General features: G+C 41.3%; 1 protein-coding gene across 2 annotated transcripts; it reads left to right on the forward strand.

Annotated features, from left to right (window-relative positions):
- Window positions 1-17,977, forward strand: TPMT (thiopurine S-methyltransferase). Of its 2 annotated transcripts, none has more exons than XM_006757279.2 (9): window positions 1-49; window positions 2,302-2,485; window positions 4,241-4,333; window positions 10,236-10,368; window positions 13,839-13,891; window positions 14,322-14,396; window positions 15,612-15,697; window positions 17,070-17,114; window positions 17,563-17,977. In XM_006757279.2, exons 2-9 carry the CDS (start codon window positions 2,346-2,348, stop codon window positions 17,673-17,675), a joined length of 738 nt encoding a protein of 245 aa, XP_006757342.1. In that variant the 5' UTR covers window positions 1-49; window positions 2,302-2,345; the 3' UTR covers window positions 17,676-17,977. The 2 variants fall into 2 exon arrangements, with proteins under 2 accessions (XP_006757342.1, XP_006757343.1); XM_006757280.2 differs by lacking the exon at window positions 1-49 and adding an exon at window positions 57-231.
- Window positions 17,978-21,204: the final 3,227 nt, after the last annotated feature.

A 21,204-nucleotide genomic window follows, 5' to 3' on the forward strand; every position in this document is an offset into this window, starting at 1 on the left:
GCCCGTGGCGGTTCGGAGCTAGACCGTGAGGCAGCGGGCGACTGGCGAGGTAGGTCCCCTGCGGTCCAGCGAAAGCGCGGGTGAGAGATGGAATGATCCGCTGGGTGCGAGCCTGGGATGGGGTTCCGGAACGGGCAGCCTCGAAAGGATGGACAGCCCAGCCATCCGCAATGGGATGCAGGGAGCAGAGTGAAATCTGAGAATAGAGGCCGGGAAGTAAATGACTTTGCTGTGAGTCCATTATTTAAAGTTAAGCCAAAAGGTTCTTGTGTATCAGTGATTGGTAAGAGAAGTACTTGCCAGAATAGTGAGTGATGCACTGGGGTTGGTGTGTGTGTGTGTGGGGGGGGGAACTGGGGTGCTTTAAATATTGTCTTGCTCCATGGTGTTAACACAGGTGTAAAACTTCTATGTAAAAATTAAACTTTGTGTACTTTAAGGAAGTCATTCTTAAATTTAGCAAAATTTTTTAAAAAGCAGTAACATGTTTTTGTTTAAAGGTGGGGGCCCACCCACGGAGAAATTAGCGACCAAAAGAGCACATCTATTTCCATGTATGGGGGAAAATACTAGTGAAACTTGCCTTTCCTGATTTTTATAATTTGCGGTTTTATCTGATTTTAGAACGAAACTTTTTATTTCTCCAGAAAAGAACATGGACAAGTTAAGAAGCTGTTAATGTTCTCAGGGGTGATTAAGTTATATTCCTGGTGTTCAGTTACATTTCAAGGTTGCGTGAGAGGGATAGAGTTGTACAATCCAGGTTGCTCTGCCTCTGGGATAAAATTATGCTTTCCTTTTGTTTTAAGTAGAGAACTGCTTAGTGACATCTCAAGCCCAAAATTTCAACTGGACATGGAGATAAAAAACAATTCATTGCTTTTCTGTACCCAATATCAGATACTTCCTGCTAACCTCTCAAAAAACTCTGAGAGCCTTGCAAAAGTCATTCGTTAACAAATATTCACTGAGAAGTGAATTTATATTCCCAATTACAAGGGATGTGCCTTCTTAAATTCTAAGCACATCAAAGCCAAAATTTGCATTAAAATGAACTTTTCCTTTTTATGTTTTTATGCTTTGTTTGCTATTCTCAAGAATAAATCATTAAGTTAGAACCACCAATAATAGCATACTAATATAATTCAAACTACTGTATAGAAATTTTATAAATAAAAAAGCAAGATAGTTATTAACTACAGAATAAAAAAGTTATACAACAAAGTAAAAGTAATTGCAGAATGCTAAGCTGTGGGAAGTATTTAATGAGTCAGAACAATGTGTACTCTGCATATTTAATAAAAAATCTGCTACTGAAAAGATAGGGAAAATGAGAAGGGTGTGTGTGTGTGTGTGTGTGTGTGTGTGTGTGTGTGTACGTGCGTGTTGGGAAGTTGAAAGAGGGCTAACTGCTTATCTTCTCTAGAAGCTACCTAGAAATGAAAAATCAAGAAGATACAAAATAAACTTGTTATTTTTGAGATATAGAGTTAAATTTCAAGACTTAGCTATAAAAGTTAAAGATGGTTGGGAATGGGAGCTATTATTTTCATAACTGTTGAATTTTAAAATTGTATGCATTGTAACATTGATTAAAAAAACAGAAGTAAGCATTTAAAAATACGTGGTATATTTACACCATGAAATACTATGCAGCTCTTATAAAGAAGGATCTCTTACCCTTTGGAGGGACTTGGAGAGTATTGTGCTAAGGGAAATAAGCCAGTCAGAGAAAGACAAGTACCACATGATCTGACTCATATATAGAATCTAATGAACAGAATAAACTGATGAACAAAATAGATCCACATACGTAGAAGCATGAAACAGACTGATAAATCTCAGAGGGAGGTGGGGGAGATTAATTAAAGAACTTATATTCATATAAGCATAACCCATGGACATAGACTATAGTGTGGTAAAAGCCTAGAGGTTTCTGGGCTGGGTGGAGGGGGGCCAATGAGGGGGGGAAGGGGGACATCTGTAATACTTTCAACAACAAAGATAAATTTTTTACAAATTTTTAAATTAAAGAGTAACTGAGATGTTAGAAAAAATTATCTTAAGTTTATAAAAGTTATAAAGTATGAAATGCCTGTTTGTTTTTTTCTCCTCTCCTTTTCTTAACTTAAAACCTTTTACTCTAATGTTAAGATGTAATTCAATTTTTGTATGGCTTTTCTTGTGATGTTGAAATATTTTTTAAGAACCATACTTCTGAGGAGAATAGTTTTTTTATTTCATTCTTCAAGAGAATTGCAGTGCCCTTAAATGTCAACATTGCAAATATTTCCCACTTAGGCATTAGAGACATCTGCTTGTAAAGCAAAGGTACCCACGAAACTATGGATGATACAAGAACTTCACTTGATGTTAAAGAGTACCCCGATACTGAGGTACAGAAAAACCGAATACTAACTCTGGAAGACTGGCAAGAAAAGTGGGTGGAGCGCAAAATCACATTTCATCAAGAACAAGGACACCAGTAAGAAATGTTTGGTGTATAACCGAGAAATGCTCGATCAGAGACTGACTTTGGCAACAGAAATAATAACATAGGCACACATTATTTGACTGATTTTAAGATGCACATTTTAGCATCTCTAAAAACAGAACCAATCTATGTCATGTCATAGGTGATTAGCCATGTTTCCTCTTCCCCCAGAGTATAAATAATGGTGTGACTTACAATTGAAGGCATCTTAGATTTATGAAATATGGTTTTCTTTTTTAAGCCCTTGTAGCATCTATATATTGGACATGTGTGCTTATACATACAGCAGATGCTCAAGTGACATTAATGCCTATATCTCTTTATACTGAGAAGTGGTGGTGTTCTTACTTTGCTTTCTAATAACGTGTTCAAATGTTAAAGTATTATCTATATAGGGGAAGAAAAGTTGAAAGAAATTAGCAAGTGAGCCAGGATGTTGAGCCACGTGTTAGTAGCAATAGTGGGCTTCCAAGAAGGGACAATAAATCTTAGGCCAGTGCTGAGTCAAGTGGTCATGTCAGATATTCCTTGTTCCAGGCAGTCATCTGCCCTCCCAGGGGACATTTTTATTATTATTAACTAGAGGCCCGATGCACAAAAACTTGTGCACTCGGGGGGGAGGGGGGCCCTCAGCCCGACCTGTGCCCTCTCGCAGTCTGGAACCCTTGGGGGATGTCCACCTGCTGGCTTAAGCCAGCTCCCCAGGGGATTGGGCCTAAGCTGGCAGTCAGACATCCCTCTGGGAGACCCCGGGGGATGTCCACTTGCCAGCGGGGAGCAGGCCTAAGCTGCAGTCGCACATCCTTAGCGCTGCTGAGGAAGCGGGAGAGGTTCCTACCACCACCACTGTGCTGGCAGCCGTCAGCCTGGCTTGTGGCTGAGCAGAGCTCCTCCTATGGGAGCGCACTGACCACCAGGGGGCAGCTCCTGCATTGAGCATCTGCCCCCTGGTGGTCATTGTGTGTCATAGTGACCAGTCATTCCCAGTCGTTCTGCTGTTAGGATCAATTTGCATATTACCCTTTTATTATATAGGATTGCATTTGCACACCGTGGGTAATTGGGGCAACATCCCAGAATCATTGTATGGGTTATCTCTGTCATGTGGATGGCCTTAAAAGAGCCACATCTCTACAGAGGAATTAACTACAAGAATAACTATAACTCTTCAGAGCTCCTTCTGAGACCTGAGCACACATTTAGAGAGCGTGAAAAGCTCAGTGTACCCAAGGGCTCCCCCACATCTCACACACACATGTAAACACATACACAGATACCTTTGAGAGAGTAATAAAGAAATTTCAAAACATCAACCAAAGAAATTTGTATTTTATTTTTAACTAGAGGCCCGATGCATGAAATTCATGCAAGAGTAGGCCTGCCTTCCCCCTGCTGCTGGCACCAGCTTCTCTCTGGCACCCGGGACCTGGGCTTCCCTCACAGCCCCAGCTTTGTCTGGAAGGTTGCCCGAAAGGACCTCCAGTCTAGTTAGCATATTACACTTTTATTATTATAGATTATTAATCAAGACAGCCCCATATTTAAGTCACATTAACCACTCATATGTTACTGAGCAAGCTACTTCGCCTTCCTATTCCTTTTTACGTCAACTGGAGATTATAATAATGCTATCTACTTTGTAAAGTTGGGAATAGTGAGGTAATACATGAAAAGTACTTAGCGTCATACAGTTGTAGTCCTTTCCTCTGCATTGGCTAATTTTTAAAACTTTGTTTTTCTCCCCAGGCTATTAAAGAAGCATTTGGATGCTTTCCTTAAAGGCGAGAGTGGACTGAGGGTATTTTTCCCTCTTTGTGGGAAAGCAGTTGAGATGAAATGGTAAGAGCAGATATGCATTAACACACTTTCTTATCTTGGTGAAAAGTACTTGTAGCTGAGAGCATTTGTAAAATGCCTGCTATAGCTTAACTGTGGCCATGAAATTGACGACATTTAAACTATATTATTAGACTTGATCCTAACCAAGTCAGTTCAGATGACTGAACCAGAAAAAAGAATTACTTTGGAAACTACCTGCCTGAAAATTATTAACTCTATAAATAGATTGTCTTATTGCCAAGTCATAAGTGATAAGAACAATCTAGAGCAGTGATGGCGAACCTTTTGAGCTCGGCGTGTCAGCATTTTGAAAAACCCTAACTTAACTCTGGTGCCGTGTCACATATAGAAATTTTTTGATATTTGCAACCATAGTAAAACAAAGACTTATATTTTTGATATTTATTTTATATATTTAAATGCCATTTAACAAAGAAAAAGCAACCAAAAAAATGAGTTCGCGTGTCACCTCTGACACGTGTGTCATAGGTTCGCCAGAGTGACTCCCACCGACAGAGTTCTGGGAAGTGGCAGCAGCCACCACAGCAGTAGAAGCAGCAATTTATCTGTGTGCAGACCCAATATTAGAAGAAGATGCTAATTAAAGTGAAGACGCTCACCAGAAAGGAGATTGAGGTTGACATTGAACCCACAGATATGGTGGAATGAATCAAGGAACGTGTGAAAGAGAAAGAGGGAACCCTCAACCACCCCCCACTCCCATCTACAGTGGTCACTGTAGATGAGCTGCTGCTGCTGCTGCGATGATGAGAAGACTACCCTCATAGGATTTTATAATCAGTAGCTGATTGTAAAATCCTAGGTGGTTCAGTCCTCCACCTGGTGTTGGGCTCTAAGAGGAGGAGGTGGCTTTAGGCAGTGATGGACCCTCTCTCCATTTTACCTGCTTGCCCTGTCTCTCGTAATGAGGCACCATATATCCTGCCATTCTCTGGGGCTCCAGAGCCACTGCCCCCTCTTCTGGATGCCCAGTCTTGTGTGTCTATGGGTAGGAGACCTTGAGGACCCCAGGATGGCCCCTGTCCCAAATGGCCCCTGCTGGCTATTGGGTTTTAGTTTGCAGTCCTGTGTACTTCCCTCTCTGATGGCTGTGTCCCTGCCCTGGTTGTCAACAAGCAGAGACAAGATTGGTATGATGAAACAGACAATTAGATGTGATCGTTAAATATTTTAGGTTTAAAATCACTTATGATAATACCAGAACTAAATTGTATATAATTGCATAGAAATTATTATACTAGAGGTTTTTCATTTATCTTACTAATTTGTAGATTGAGGTCTATACAGATGCCAGATTTGAATAAACTATGACTTGAGGCCCAAAAAGCATTAAAAAAATGTTTAAGACATTTTCTTAGGGTTTTTTAAAATATATTTTTATTGATTTCAGAGAGGAAGAGAGAGAGAGAAACATCAATGATGAGAGAATCATTGACTGGCTGCCTCCTGCATGTCCCACACTGGGGACTGAGGCCACAATGCAGGCATGTGCCCTGACCAGGAATTGAACCGTGACCTTCTCCTGGCTCATAGGTGGATGCTCAACCACTGAGCCACACCGGCTGGGCTTAGGTGTGTTTTTTTTAAGGGCAATATCTATAATAATAAAAGCATAATATGCAAATCAACCAAACAGCAAAATGTCCGTCCAGACAGCCTTCCAGACGACCATGCTATGACATGCTCTGGCACTAGGCCAGCCAACGTGGATGTGATGCAATTGGTTGGGGGGCCCTGCCATCACCCCACAATCGTCCCGCAGAGGGAGGCCCAAGACACCCCTCTGCAGGACGATTGATGGGGTGGCGGCCCAGACCACCGGCCGGTGGGGCAATTGATCAGGAGGCAGGGGCTCTGTGATCGCTCCAAAGAGGGAGGCCCAGTCCACCCTCTGCATGGCAATTGATCACAGAGCCCCTGCCCATTTGGCCCGCAATCGATTGCCCCACAGATGGAGGCCCAGGCCACCAGCCAGCAACGCTGTGGCAGGTGTGGGGGCCAGCCAACAATCACCCCACCGAGGGAGGCCCAGGCCAGCCAAGGGATTGGGACCAGTGGTGGAGGAGGGAGGGCAGCAATGCACAAATGGGAAGCAGTGGCAGCAGCGGGGGCAGGGCCAGCTGCTGGCAGCGAGGGGAAGGAAAGCCCCGATAGGTCCTGATCACCAGCCAGGCCTAGGGAGCCCACCTGAGGAGTTCTGGATAGGGAGAGGGTACAGGCTAGGCTAAGAGAACCCCCCCCCAGTGCATGAATTTTGTGCACCAGGCCTCTAGTATTCCAATGTTATCCAGCCTATACCAGTCTATAGTAAGCAGTGTTTCATTTTTCCATATGTTGAATGGAAATAAAAATTCATGCAGCTGGTTTAGACTCTTTTGTTTATATAACTTCAAAAAATGCATGAAAAATATAAAAGAAATATTCCCTATACATTAACTTACAAACTTCCTAGGAAATATGAAAGACACATTATTAAGATGTTTATTTTAGAACTATAAACAGTTCATGCTCTGACCACATAGAAAGTGTGTAGTCTTATGTGGGTAATAGGTACAGTGACTTCTGCTCTACCTTGTATTTAAAAAATGTGAATTTTGTTCAACTCCATTGATATATGGGGGAATAATTTGAGCATGACATGAATTTTACATTTGTTTAGTCTGCAAGAAGCATGAAGTGAAAGCAGATAACTCTGCCCAATGGAACTAAGCTGTGTATGAGTAGGCAAAACAAACACAGGCACACACCTCAAAGGCCTCCCAGAGGCCTCAGTTCATCCTGTGTGCTGTGAGTCAGTCCCATCCACAGCTAGAGTTAGGACTTTAAACTCGATTCCCAATAATCCTCTGTCCATCACTTCACAATAACTCAAAAGCTGTAGCCCTTCCAACGCCCAGTTCTACAAGTAAACGTCTGGTCTTTCTCAAGGTGTAAAGTGCCATGTTGTAGTATTTGTATATTATATAACCATTTAACATGTGTACACTGTGCCAAATTTCTACTAGTTTTCTGTCTTTTTCCACTGACAAAGGTTTTTTCTTCTTATGTAATGTTTACCCAGTTTATTTCTAAATATTGGTTCACAGAGATAAGTTATAGCAAATACTTAACAACTTTTTTAAACATTATTTTTAAGTTAAGGAATAATCCTGGGGGGAGAGGGGAGGCAGCTGGTTATCAATACTTGTTTTCAGAATGAGATGGGAGCATCTTTCCCCTGCCGTGTGCTTTGTGTTTGATATCATAATGCTTGGGTTAGAACCAGACAATTCAGCACAAAGCCTTGAGTGTAAATTGTTGGTATCAAAACATCTCACTTGGTTTAATCTTTTTTAAGTAGGGGCAAGAGGGAGATGACTGTGTCCCAAAAGAAAGGGAGTCTGCAATGAGGATTTACAAACACTTTGAAAGTTTATAACCTCATCAGAAACTGCCTTAAGCCACACTCCTGACCTTATAGATGAGTAACAAAAAAAATGAAATAGATTCTTGGGAATTAAGCCATGTTACTTTAATTTGCTACTTTTTTCAGCATTCTGTGCATCTTAAAAACTGTTATTGGGGGAATCATTTTCTGGCAGAATATCTTTGTCAAACAAAATTATTGGCCTTGTGGGAGCTGAAGTCAGTCACCTTTTTGGTGAATTTAAGTGGATTTTGGTGAGCTTGAAGTTCTATATTTCCTTAAGGATAGTTTTTAAACTCCCAGAGAAAATCCACTCTTCAGATGCAAAAACTCATCTTTAGGGTAAAGAGTTAAGGGTCCAGAGGTTATAACAGTTCATGAGGTCAGAGGGAGCCAGCCTGGCACCTGGACCATAGCTGACAGATTCCAACAGAAAGTGTATTTAAATTCTCCTATTGACAGTACTGAGCAGGGGAGAGGGTAGCGTTGGGTTAGTAAGATAACGGAATACTGTTTTTTAACCAGTGGGTCTGGGGGAGAGTGCCTGGAGCAAACAAAGTAACTGTTCCCTTTTTTGAAACAAAACTAAAACCTGAAAATATTTTTTTGTTCAGTAAAAATGGGGTAGAATTTTATTGTTCCCTAGCCATATGGGACCATTTCCACTGAGAAGTGAACAGTGGGGACTCAAAATTTTGAAGAAATTTGAAGAAAGGGAAAATTGGCTTTCTGTTACAATTGGCAAGTGTTCCAATGGGGCTTTGTTTTGGTCAGCAGGTATCGTGTTGTGTGTGCACATGTGGACCAGTGTCTCTGCTGAGTTTATAAAGTTCAGAAAAGATGGTTGATAAAATGTTGATTTTTGTTAATTTATCTCAGTGAAAACTCACTGGAACTCCAATAAACAAATACATACCTACATACATGCATACATAAATGCATAAATGTATAATCGACATACATTACGTTAGTTTCAGGTGTACAGCACAATGATTTGATATTTGTAGGTACTGCAAAAGGATCACCACAATAAGTCTTGTTAACATCTGTCACAATACATAGTTATAATTTTTTTTCTTCTGACAAGAACTTTTAAGATCTACTCTTAGCAACTTTCAAATACAGGGTGGGGCAATAGTGGGTTTAAGCTGTGAGTGTGCAGTTTATTCTTGAATTATTATTAATTATTGTATTATTTTCCATAGGAACAACTGAAAACCTATTTTTGCCCCACCCTGTATGCAATACAGTATTAGTATCTATATCCTCGTGCTGTACATTACATCCCCATGACTTATTTATTTTATAACTGGAAGTTTGTACTTTTTGACCCCCTTCACCCATGTTGCCCAGCCCCCAACCCCAGCCTCTGGCAACCATCAATCTGCTCTCTTTATCTATTAATTAATTTGTTATTTTATTTTATTTTTAGATTTCACATATGAATGAAATCATATGGTATTTGTCTTTCTCTTCTGACTTATTCAATTAGCATAATGCCCTCAAGGCTCACCCAGGTTGTCACAAATGGCAACGCTTTGTTCTTTTTTTATAGCTGAATAATAGTACATTATGACAAAGTTTTTAATGTTGCACCCCAACCCTTATCTTCTCCATGAGCCTTGTGATTTTTATTGCATGATTTTGCATAGTGCAGTGATTTCTAGGTAGGCATATGTTGCATTATCGCAGAACTGACTGTGTGTGTGTTTAATTTAATTTGGCATAAAGTCAATACTTTGCCTAGGTATTTTGTGCCACTGGTCGTGTTTTCTCTGGAGTGCAGAATTCCAAGTCTGTGAGTTCTGTAATTATATAGCTTACCAGGAAAATTCTAGTTATTTGCATATGATAATTAAGTAAATTTCTGGGTAGAATGTATTGTAAATGGAAATTATAAGATTGTAAGTAAATGAAAATTATAAGATTTTTTATAGAAAAGATTTTTTCTAGAGCCATAGGCTCCAGTACCATAGCTACTGGCCGCTTGTGGCTATTTAAATGTAAACTAGATCACACTGGCCACGTCCCAGGCGTTCGACAGCCAGTGTGGTTGGTGGCTGCTGGCCTGGACGGCGTCGGTCCAGACACGTCCATCGTCACTGAAGGTGGTAATGGACAGAGCCGATTTAGAGAAATTGAAAAGTATTTTTAATCCATAGGATGCTTTTAAATCAGAAACTCTCCTAATAAAGTCCAGTTGTAGTAAATCAACACTTTAAGGAATAATTTTCCAAAATTACAAATTATTTTCCTGAAGTCATATAAATGAATTTTTCAGAATTCCATATAACATATGGTTTGAAAATATATAGATTCACTTTCTGTGGATCTATATGTTCTATGAAACCCTTGGAACCTGAATGCATATAAATCCCTTAAAGTTAAGGCAAATATGTGCTTATTGGGCATATCCTTTTATTTAGTACTATATTTAAAGTAAACACTTAAGTGTAAATATATGGTTTTATGCAGGTTTGCAGATCGGGGACACAGTGTAGTCGGTGTGGAAATCAGTGAACTTGGGATACGGGAATTTTTTACAGAGCAGAATCTTTCTTACTCAGAAGAACCAATCAAGGAAATTCCTGGAGCCAAAGTATTCAAGGTTTGTTTTGTTTTTTCGTAAATAATTATTTCCATACCCCCACAAAAATGTTTTTTCAATATGAATGAGAATACTATGTAAGTGTACATAAGATTCACTTATAAATTAAGGAGCTAGGGCTTAAAAAGATTGATGGATAGCCCAGCAGCATGGTTTAGGCGTTGAGCGTCAACCTATGGAACAGGTCATGGTTTGATTCCTGATCAGGGCACATGCCTGGGTTACAGGCTCGATCCCCAGTGTGGGGCATGCAGGAGGCAGCCAATCAATGATTCTCTCTGATTATTGATTTTATTTATTTTTAAAGACAGAGTAAGGCAAAGGGAGAGAGAGCGAAACGTCAATTCGTAGCCTCCAGTGTGCACTCCAACTGGGGATCAAACCCACAAAACTGGGTATGTGCCCTGACCTCGAATCAAACTGGTGACCTTTCGGTGCACAGGATGATGGTCAACCAATTGAGCCACACCAGCCAGGGCCTATATTATTTTTTAAATTTACAAATTGTCATTTCTGAAACCTGTCTTGTGCCACACCCTGCATGAGACATTGAGAAGATAATACAGTCCCTGCCCTAAAGAATCCTTTAGCTTAGAAGAGAAAAGAGAAACGCAGAGAAAGCTGTCATAAGTGGAGTTATGTGTAATGGCATGGGTATTAAGGGAACAGAGAGGAAAATTACGAAGCCCAGCCTAGGGGAGCTTCCTGAATGAAGCATGGTGACTGACAGGGCTGGGACAGGCAGGGTGTCACATGCATGGTCTCAGATGCCCTATGAAGCTGGTACCTTCAGACTGTGCAGCAAAGTTTTATTTTATTATTATTATTTTTTAAAATATCAGGTTTAGGACTTGCAGGGTCCCCTCACCCCCAAGTTGTTGGTTTTTTTTTTATTTTTAGGGAGAGGGGAAGGGAGAAGGATAGAGAGATAGAAAGAAAGATTGATGAGAGAGGATCATCATTGATTGGCTGCCTTTTGCACCCCCCACACTGGGGATTAAGCCCACAACTCAGGCACGTACCCTGACCAGGAATCAAACCAGTGACTTCTTGGTGCATGGGTCGATGGTCAACCACTGAGCCACACCAGTGGGACATGTGCAGCAAGGTTTAAGTGGGAAGGTGACAAGGCCAGATTTTCCTTTGAGTCAACAGACCCTTGTGGCCTCAAGGGCAGTACATTTGAAGGGAAGGAGACTCCTGACAGAGTAGATGGGAGGCTGTGGGCGGTGGTCTGGGAAAGAGATCTTGAAAACCTGAGCTAGGAGAGTGACAGGGGTGCTCAGAGGAACACGGGTAGGGTAAAGCAATGTTGAGGATGCCAAACAGGGGGTATTTAGTGATTAACTGAGAGATCAAGAGGATGATGAGTTCCTATTTCCAGAATAGATGGCAGGTTGAATGGCAGGGAATAAAGAGAAAATGAGTTTTGTTTTGGAGATGCTGAGTTTAAGAGACCTGTAGAATGGCAAAGGTGTAGCTGGCAAATGGTTTTAGGTCTCTGAAATGCAGGGCAGCACTTGGGTTGGAAAGAATAGATTTGGAAGTTGTCATCCTGTGGCCAGAATGATCCAGTGGCACTGCTTCACCGGCTTGGGGTCATAGTGTGGGGATAATAAAGGCCCTAATGTGAACAAGCAGAGGGGGTAAGCCACTTGCATTTGGAAGAGCCTCAAAAGACAGGCAGGAGAGTGGGAAAGCTTAAGTGAAAAATGCAAAGGCTTCAGGTGTGCCCTGATTGGAGGCGGTTGGGCTGGGGAAGCCAAAGTGGGGCTAGCTAGAGGGGGCCATACTCTGTGATGGGTTTAGGTTATATATTTGACTTTCTCTGGTTGGTCTTGAGTGGGGAGGGTAAGAAGTAAGGAGGCTGGCAGTCACTGACCACATAAGTGTGGTTTGGCTTCCCAGGCTGGTTGCTGGGAGCTTATGGGTCCAAGTTCTCTTGTCTTACGTGGTCTGGCCATTGTTGGTACATTCGGTCTCTCACAAAGTACTCTCATTTTTAAATACTGAAATTAATTGCTCAGGACTTTAGGAGGCTTGCTAGTACTTTATTTTACAGCTTCCTCCCATTCCATTCACAATCATCTAAGAATCTCAGAGTACTCAGCTCAAAGAGGTGAGTCCTGCTCTCACATGCCTCTTGGAGGAATGGCTCTCAGCCCTCACATTCGAAGTCACCTGTGGATCTTTTAAAGTTCCATAGTCTGAGGACTCACCTCAGGCCAAATACGTCAGAACCTCTGGGGTGGGGCTGGCGTCAGTACTATTGAAAGTTCCCCAGTGATTCCAGTCTGCATGCACAGTTAAGATGCACTGTCTAGCCTTAGCTGGTTTGGTTCAGTGGATAGAGCATCAGCCTGCGGACCAAAGGATCCCAGGTTTGATTCTGGTCAAGGGCACATGTGTTGGTTGCAGGCTCCTCCTAGCTCTGTCTTTCCCTGTCTCTTTTACTCTTCTAAAAAATTAATGGGAAAATATTCTCAGGTGAGGATTAACAAAAAAAAAAAAAAGGAAGAAAAGAACTGGTCTCCCTGCCTCCAGGCCCAGGCCTCTCTGGGCTGTCCCCAGAGTACTTCTGAACTGGTCTTCAAAGACCCTCCCTCCTGTATTTATAAACCTCTGTTGGCACCTCATTTCAGAATATAATCCAAGAGTTTCACATCCTGATGCACCTTTGCTAACTTGCCCTTCACCCCTGCCCGCACCCCACCTCCTAGACTTCCGTCCTCTGGACATGATGGGATCCATGTCATGGTACTGCCCCTGGACTGCACCCCCGACCCCTGTAATGTGAGCAGATGCACCAACACCCTTTCAAAGCTGCCTCTTGTTCAGCCTTTCCCCAGTCAGTTCCCTGTTCTGTCCTCTGTTCTCACAGTTCTCAGACACACAACCAGAACCGTACAGGCCGTTCTGCAGTGTAAAGTTTCTCTGTACCCACGCCTCTCTGCTGCACCAGGCTGTCCCCACTGTGGTCAGAGACGGTGTCAAATTCGCATCCACTATCTAGAACCAGGGTAGTCCTATCCACAAAGCACTCAGAAAATACTGCTCATTAGATGAATGAATGAAAGAGCAAAGGGGACATCACCCCAACTGCACTTTTCATGAATAACTTTTAATATATTTTACCTTTCTCTATCAGCTTGCCTGGTATTGATTGAACTGGACTCTGATGAAATAAATATTGCTAAATTTTAACAAGTTAATGAGGTTAATCTCTCTTTATTTTCTCCTTGAGTTGATCCAAAAGAACAGTTGTTGTTTTTTAAAAAGTTCACCATTAAAAAATGTCTTTCAGTAAAATTTTATTTTCAGTAAAAACATTATCTGCAGTAAAATTATATCCTTTATATTTAATTATGCATTCTCTCTCCACCACCTTTGTTTTTCCCCTCTTTTCTTTCCTTTACTACTCAGTTATCTCCTAATAAGAAGACTTTTTTTTCTTGACTTTTTCATTACAGAGTTCTTCGGGGAACATCTCATTGTACTGTTGCAACCTTTTTGACCTTCCCAGGTAGGACTGAATACTACCTCTGCACTTTTGGAAACCTCAGTACTTGCTGGCCGTGCTGGGGTGGGGGCAAGTCTTTCCTCTCCCCATCCACTGGTAGTAGCACTCACAAAGCATTGGTTTGAGTCTGTTCTGCAGTTATTTTTATCGTAGGCTACACTGACAAAAAATCAGTGAGGCCAGCAGTCATTGAACACGTCCTACCTCCCCAATATTTTTGCTCTTGGATAGCTTCCAAACTATGGAAAACATTGTCATGACCCTAGACAAGTAAGTAAAAGGAAGGGAAAGCAAGACAGGTGTCACCTTCATACCTAGGTCTGTAACACCAGCTGAAGTACCAGCATGCACCATGGGAATCACTGTTCGATGTGTTAAAGATTTGATGTTTCTTATATAAAATGTTGTAATTTTTTTTCTTTTTTTCTGATAGAGCAAATATTGGCAAATTTGACAGGATTTGGGATAGAGGAGCATTCGTTGCTATTAACCCAGGTGATCGTAAACGGTTAGTAATTTGGTTTCTTTAATTATGTTGGCTTTTCATTTCTTTCTTCCTTTCTTCCTTTCTTTACTTTTTTATTTCTTGCCTTCTTAATTTAGTATGCTGTGCTTTTTCTGGATTCTAGACAATTAGCTAGGCTTTTACTGGTTTAAAGTAGCATTTTGTATTTGAAATTAGAAGACCTAAATCCAACACCATTTTTGTCTAAAAAGTGTAGGATTTGGCCATAGGGACCTGGGTGCAAGGCTTGTGACTGTCATTTCCAAGCTGTGTTGCCTTGATCAAAGTACCCACCTTCTCTAAGTCTCAGTTTACTCCTCTGCAAAATTGTGATATTTCTACTAGTGCCACCATCACCACCTCCGCTAACATACCAGGTGACACTTGTCATACATTTGCCATGTGCCAGACATTGTTTTAAATACTTTATGTGCATCAACACATTTCACCCACAAAACAACCCTGTGAGGTATATGCTCTCATTATTCCTGAAACTGAACCCAAGTTCAGCCGCCTGCCACTACAAAAGCCAAACTGGTGAGATAGGTGCTGGTGAGAGGTAAGTGGTTTATTCAAGTGCCGGTGACTCAAGAAGATGTTTCTTTGTTACTAATGTTGTGGGCCCCACCCCATAACAAAGCAACAGATTTCCGGAGGATGAGGACCAGAAATCAGGATTTTAAAAAGATTCCCAGGTGATTCTAATGTGCAGCCAAGGTTGAGAACCACTGCCCTACAGCATACCATGTCCCACAGTAAACCTACAGAATCAGTCTGTGGGGATGGAGCTCAAGCGTCTTTTTTTTTTTTTTTTTTGAGCAAGCGCCCAGGTGATTTTGGGATCTGCCTGGGAAGAGGTGTCACTGCCCCAGAGCACACGGTGGCCCTTTGGGAAGAATGTGTTCAAAGTGGCCAGACCCCTGGGTACATCGGGGTGGAAGTGGTCTCCGCTGTCTCGTTGTGAAGTCTTCTGGTCTGAGCGGCTCTGGAAGCAGCCTCATTTTCACTCCCATCTTTGCTATTTCCCAGTTTAGGCTGATGACATAATTTGTGGAACCAATTTCTGACTTTTAGAATGAGAATCGGCTTCACAGGATTGTTAGAAGAAATAAGCTCAGTGATGTAGGTGAAAGTAAAGGCTGCCTTCCCTCCCTGCCAGGCTTTGCCTTTGTAGAGAATTCTAACACGTACTTTTTTGTGCGCTTTTGTTTGTTTTAGCTATGCAGATATAATGCTGTCCCTAATGAGAAAAGGGTTCCAGTACCTCTTGAGTGTTTTTTCTTATGATCCAACTAAATATGGAGGTAAAGTCTTTTTGTTTTCCTAATTGCCTCATTTCCTGATTTAATTCTATGACATGAATAGCATTAATTTTCTCCCAATTTATCCCATAGGAAGTATAGTGTTTATACACATACACGAAGATAAGTCTAGTTTTGGCCAATGAAAGCTATAAACTTTTTCTATCTTCCCACTGGGTACATATTTTTCTCATATTCCATTCCCATTTTGTTCATTCACAGCTCAAACTATGAAAGAGAGGGAGAAATGGATGGCTCTAATGTAAAAGAGAAATCTCATGATTAGGAGGAAGAGAGATTTGTTTGCTTTGCTATAGATAAAGCATATCTATGTCATCCGTGGTGATGGGGATGCTCTGGGCAGATGCCTATGGCTGCACACACACAAACACCCTCATAGGAGGGCAGTGTCAAAAGTGGATATGTTGAGGTAGGAGGTGTGCGAGAAAAGCTCTAAACTATTGCTGTTTTTTAATTTATGAAATTTTACAATTTATTGATTGCATTTTTTTTATAACTATCTTTGTTTTGAATTTGTAAAAGTGCTGTGTGTTTTTTCTGGACCCATTTTGATGCGTTTGAACATTGAAGCTTAACTTTTGTCATCGCTGAACTTTGTCTTCAGGAAGATTTGAAAACCAGCTATGTAGACTTTTCATTTCTCAAAATTCCCTTTTTGATGTTTAGTTGTGCTTTTTAAAAAGTACTCTGTTTTAGAAACATTTACAAATGTTAGTGTTTTATTTTCTCTTTGAATCATCCTAAAAACTCATTAAAAGATGAGACCCGTTGTTCTTAATGAAATCTGGGACAATTCGATGGAAATAGAAATTAATGGGGACAGATATCAGCTCTGCTAATCTGATTTCAATTTCATTCCTGAACAGCAGGCTTAGGGAGTGGCCTATGGGAAGAAAACACAGCAAGCAAAGCCTGATGGTGGAGCTCAGGAGAGAGAGCTCTAGAGAGGGCCAGAAGCTACGTTTCCTTTAACGTTAATGGCCCTCAGCAAAGTGGGAAGGGTGTATAGAATAAAGAGGAGTGCAGGAGCAGTAGAAAATCAATATCCCAAGACGATGAAGGAAACCCTGGGGAATTTGTTAATGAACTCTGGTATGATTTCAGTGTTCCCAAGTCCCATGGCTGGCTCAGCCACCTCATCTCTGCTGGAGATGGGACCCACCTCAGAAAGCCAGGCTTTGGTATGAGCTGGTAGAAAAAAAAGCAGCAGAACCTGTCACACGCTCGCCTATTTGGCTAATCAAGTTGTATGTAGAATAAGTGTACCTGGGTTGTGGGAAATAAGCTGAGAAGTGGATCCTGAGAATTTATTTCTCTTTAGAATGAGATCTAACCATGTTTTTCTTTTACCTAGGACCACCATTTTATGTAACAGATGATGAAATTAAAAGACTATTTGGTAAGTTATGAATGTATGCTGTAACTTTTTAAATAAAGTCAACAGTTAGCTGTTCTGAGCTATTATCAAACTATTATTACCTAGAAGTACAAAATTTAAAGGTCTGAAACCATTTTATTGAAGACGATTTTGTCCTAGAAAAGGAGAGATCTCTGTAATATGCTTTTTTTTTTTTTTTTGTAATATGCCTTTTTAGCTAAGTGGTATGCTTATGTTGTAGACATTTGAATTCTTCCAGAGAGATGGTATGTTTAGTTTGGCTCTTAGGAGTTGTAAGTGATAACAATTTAGAGTTCAGAATTTGCCTTAGTAATTCCCAATTTTCATTAGAAAAAAAGAGAAAAATCTTCAGTACACAATTTTTAAAATCATTTGATGTGTTTTCAGAAGAATCCCTGATTGCATTCTTCTTAAAGGTTTAACTTGTTACCCTTTCTTCTTGTTTCAGGTTCAGTGTGCACTTGTCAGTGTCTTGAGAAAGTAGATGCATTTGAAGAACGACATAAAAGTTGGGGAGTTGATTACCTTGTTGAAAAGTTATATCTACTTACAGAAAAGTAAATGAGACATAAATAAACGCAAGTAACATCAAGTTTTAGAGCAATTGAAAATTATGCTAAGGCATGAAAATACAATGGATGACCTTTGAAAAAATTGTTCACAAATTACATCACAGTAATGTGTGTAACATTTTAGAAAAAACAATAACAACAATCACATACTAAAATGTTAAAGTAGCTACCTTTGGAAAGGAGAGTATGATTGAGGAGCGGGGGTGAAAGATTATACCTGGGTGTTTTACTTACAAATTGAAGGCTTTTTTTAACAATCACCATGTTTTACCTCTATAATTAAAAAATAAAGAGAAATGCAATGCATACAGCTTAAATATAGTTGACATAGAAAAATTGTTATTCTTTATGAAATTTAGAACCATTGGGGAAATGTAACACTTTAATAGGGTTTAATGTAAAAGAAAGTGGTCTCAGAAATTACATAAAATATTAGCTTTTCCTATAAACCTTCATATTATTATCCTAGCACTGCTCTTCACATTTTTCTCTTTATATAATTTTATATGTAACAGAATCAAGAAAATGCCTTAAATTAATTAAATAAACCAATCGTATGCAACAAAATATTGTTCCTCTGTTCTCTTTGCTGGCTAGAGTTAATGTCTATACCTTGCACCCAAATTTATTTTAAAAATATATTTTTTAAAAAAGTTTTTTCTGAGTTTGGCAGTTTTTGGTTTCTTTTAATTTAATCTTTTTAAAATTACAGTCTAATGAAGTGCAGTGTACTTAGGGCTGGATTCAGGACTACTCATTATAAACGTTTAGATTTGATATTTCTCAGTGTTTCATTAACAATCATATTTTGGTAAATCAGACATCCCTCTCAAACCGCACTACCTAGTACCTAATTGATTTAGATTGTTTGGTTCATGTTAATAGGATGGCTTATTATTAAGAAACTAGAGGCCCATTGCACAAAATTCATGCATTTGTGCAAGAATAGGCCTTCGCAGCCCCGGCTGCCTCGGCCCTCACAGCCCCGGCTTCATCCGAAAGGTCGTCCAGAAGGTCATCCAGACAGTTGTTCCACTATTCGGGTTCAGTTGATTTGCATATTACCCTTTTATTATTATAGACTAGAGGTCCGGTGCACGTGATTCATGCACTGGTGGGGGGTGTGGCCTGCGGGGATCGGCCTGCTGTGAGAGCACTGCCATTCAGCCGAATGGCTGTGGACCCGCCCTCTGAGTGGCTGCTCCCTGGTCCGGCATCTTCCATGGAGCTGGAGTGCTAGCCTCTCCAGGGGACCTGTTTGGGGCCAGGCCCAGGCACAATAGCACTGAGAGGACCTGCAGCAGCCATGAACCCGCCTCCCAGCCTCCATGGTCAGCGCTGTGAGCCCGGTGGCAGCGGCGCTGCGTGGCCTGTGGGCGTCCAGAGGAGGTGGCAGGGAGCGAGAAGGAGGAGCATGGGGCAAGGAGGCAACGATCGCAGCCCGGGTTCCTGCCCATTGGCCCGGGGTTCGTAGCGGGAGCAGCCTCTCATCCCAGTGAGCCAAGCGGCATTCCCACTGTGGTAGTGCATTGACCACCAGGGGCAGCTCCTGTGTTGAGCATCTGCCCCCTGGTGGTCAGTACATGTCATAGCGACTGGTCGACCAGTTGTTCTGGTCGTTCCACCATTCAGTCGCTGGGCTCTTATATATAGGACTACAGACCCAATGCACAAAGATGCGTGCAAGAATGGGCCTTCCTTCCCCTGGCTGCCGGCACCACCTTCACTCTGGCCGGAGCCGCCTTTGCACCTTGGCTCCAGCCCAGAGCTGCCTTTTTGCCTTCCCATGCTGCCCAAAGGCCTGGAGCAAGCTTGGGGGGTTGGGGGGGATATCTGTGTCGTTGCCATGGCGACGCAAGCATCCTGCCCCGCCCCCGACCACTCGGTGCCTGCATATGCAAGTTAGCCCGCCATCTTTGTTGTGTTAATTTGCGTACTCATTCCTGATTGGCTGGTGGGCATCACGAAGGTATGGTCAATTTGTATCTTGCTGTTTTATTAGTATATATAAGTTAACTGTGTACGTGTATGTTGGCTGGTTTAAAGGGGGAAGTTTATAGACCCCTTGAATACTGATGAAAGTTATAGGTACTCTCCTTAGAAATATGTTGTAAGCAGGATACTGTGAAAACTTCCTTAGGGTTCAGAGTTGTTGACTTCCCTGCCTTTTCTGCCCCCATTTAGGAACTGCTGCCCTAGATACTCTCTGGCACTGGTCTTATTCTAATACACTTATAAGTCTATTAATTTGGAGTGTCTTCTAGCTCATAATGGTTCTCACTTCTCTGAAACCTGTCCCCAGTTCATGGTGTGGGCTTCCAGAAGCCATGACCACCTGACTCTGCCTTTTGAATAGACCAAGAAGGGACTGCTGACCTGAGTTGGGCCAATCAGATTCTCTTCAGAGATTTTTAGAATTGGGTTGAGAAAAGCAAATTAGCCACTTAGAGGGGGTGAAACTAGCAGGTGCCCCCAGCAGCAGTGAGGCAGCCACTTTGTCCTCTAAAGATGGGAGGAAAAGAGAAAGCTGTCTGCAGAAAGAAGCAGAGACGAGAACTGGAGAGAGTCCTGGGTAGTTTCAGTTTCTGTTTTCATTCTTCCTGAAGCCCAGCAGCTCTGTGGGGGAGAAAAGTGTGTGTCGCTGTGATAGAGATCTACTCTCTTTGCTGGCTAGAGTTAGTGTCTGTAACTTGCACCCAAAGATCCTTAAAAAATACAAAAGATATGTCCTTATGTAGTTGATCTTTTACATATTTTATGTCCTCATTGGGGGAATACTGACCTTTGTAAAGTCTCAAGATGGATGATATACTACATATAAATTATTTTAGAGCAATTGTATCATGTTCAGAATTTTCTAGAAATAACTTTTATTCAGCTTTGTAATTTAAATAGCAGATCCCCTGAGCCTATGGGCCCTGACTCAGTGATTTATGAAAGGCCCTGCACTGCCTAAACACCAGACATGAAGGCACTAGCATATGTACACTCTTAATGCTGTTAATGGTCAGTACACATCTCCAGCTCATCAGTCACACAACTTCAGGAGGCACAGAGAACCCCAAGCAAGAAGAACCCAAACAGGCCCACGCCCAGACACATCCTAAATACAATGCCAACAATTAAAAGACAAAGACAGAATCTTAAAGGCAGCAAGAGAAAAGCAAACTGTTGCCTACAAAGGAGTGCTCATAAGGCTGACACCTGATTTCTCACTAGAAACTCTACAGGCCAAAAGGGAATGGCATGAAGTACTCAAAATAATGGAAAGCAAGGATCTGAGACCAAGATTACTCTATCCAGCAAAGCTATCATTCAAAATAGATAGTTAAATAAAGAGCTTCCAGACAAAAAAAAAAAAGAAAAAAGCTAAAGGAGTTCATCACTACCAAGCCAGCATTACAAGAAATGGTAAAGGGACTGCTGTAATAAGAAGAAGAAAGAGAGAGAGAAACCTATGAATACAGAATTAAAATGGCAATAATAATAATAATAATAATAATAATAAAACAAAAGCA

The sequence above is a fragment of the Myotis davidii genome, unplaced genomic scaffold (assembly GCF_000327345.1).
Source record: "Myotis davidii unplaced genomic scaffold, ASM32734v1 scaffold53, whole genome shotgun sequence".
Classification (NCBI taxonomy): Eukaryota; Metazoa; Chordata; class Mammalia; order Chiroptera; family Vespertilionidae; genus Myotis; species Myotis davidii.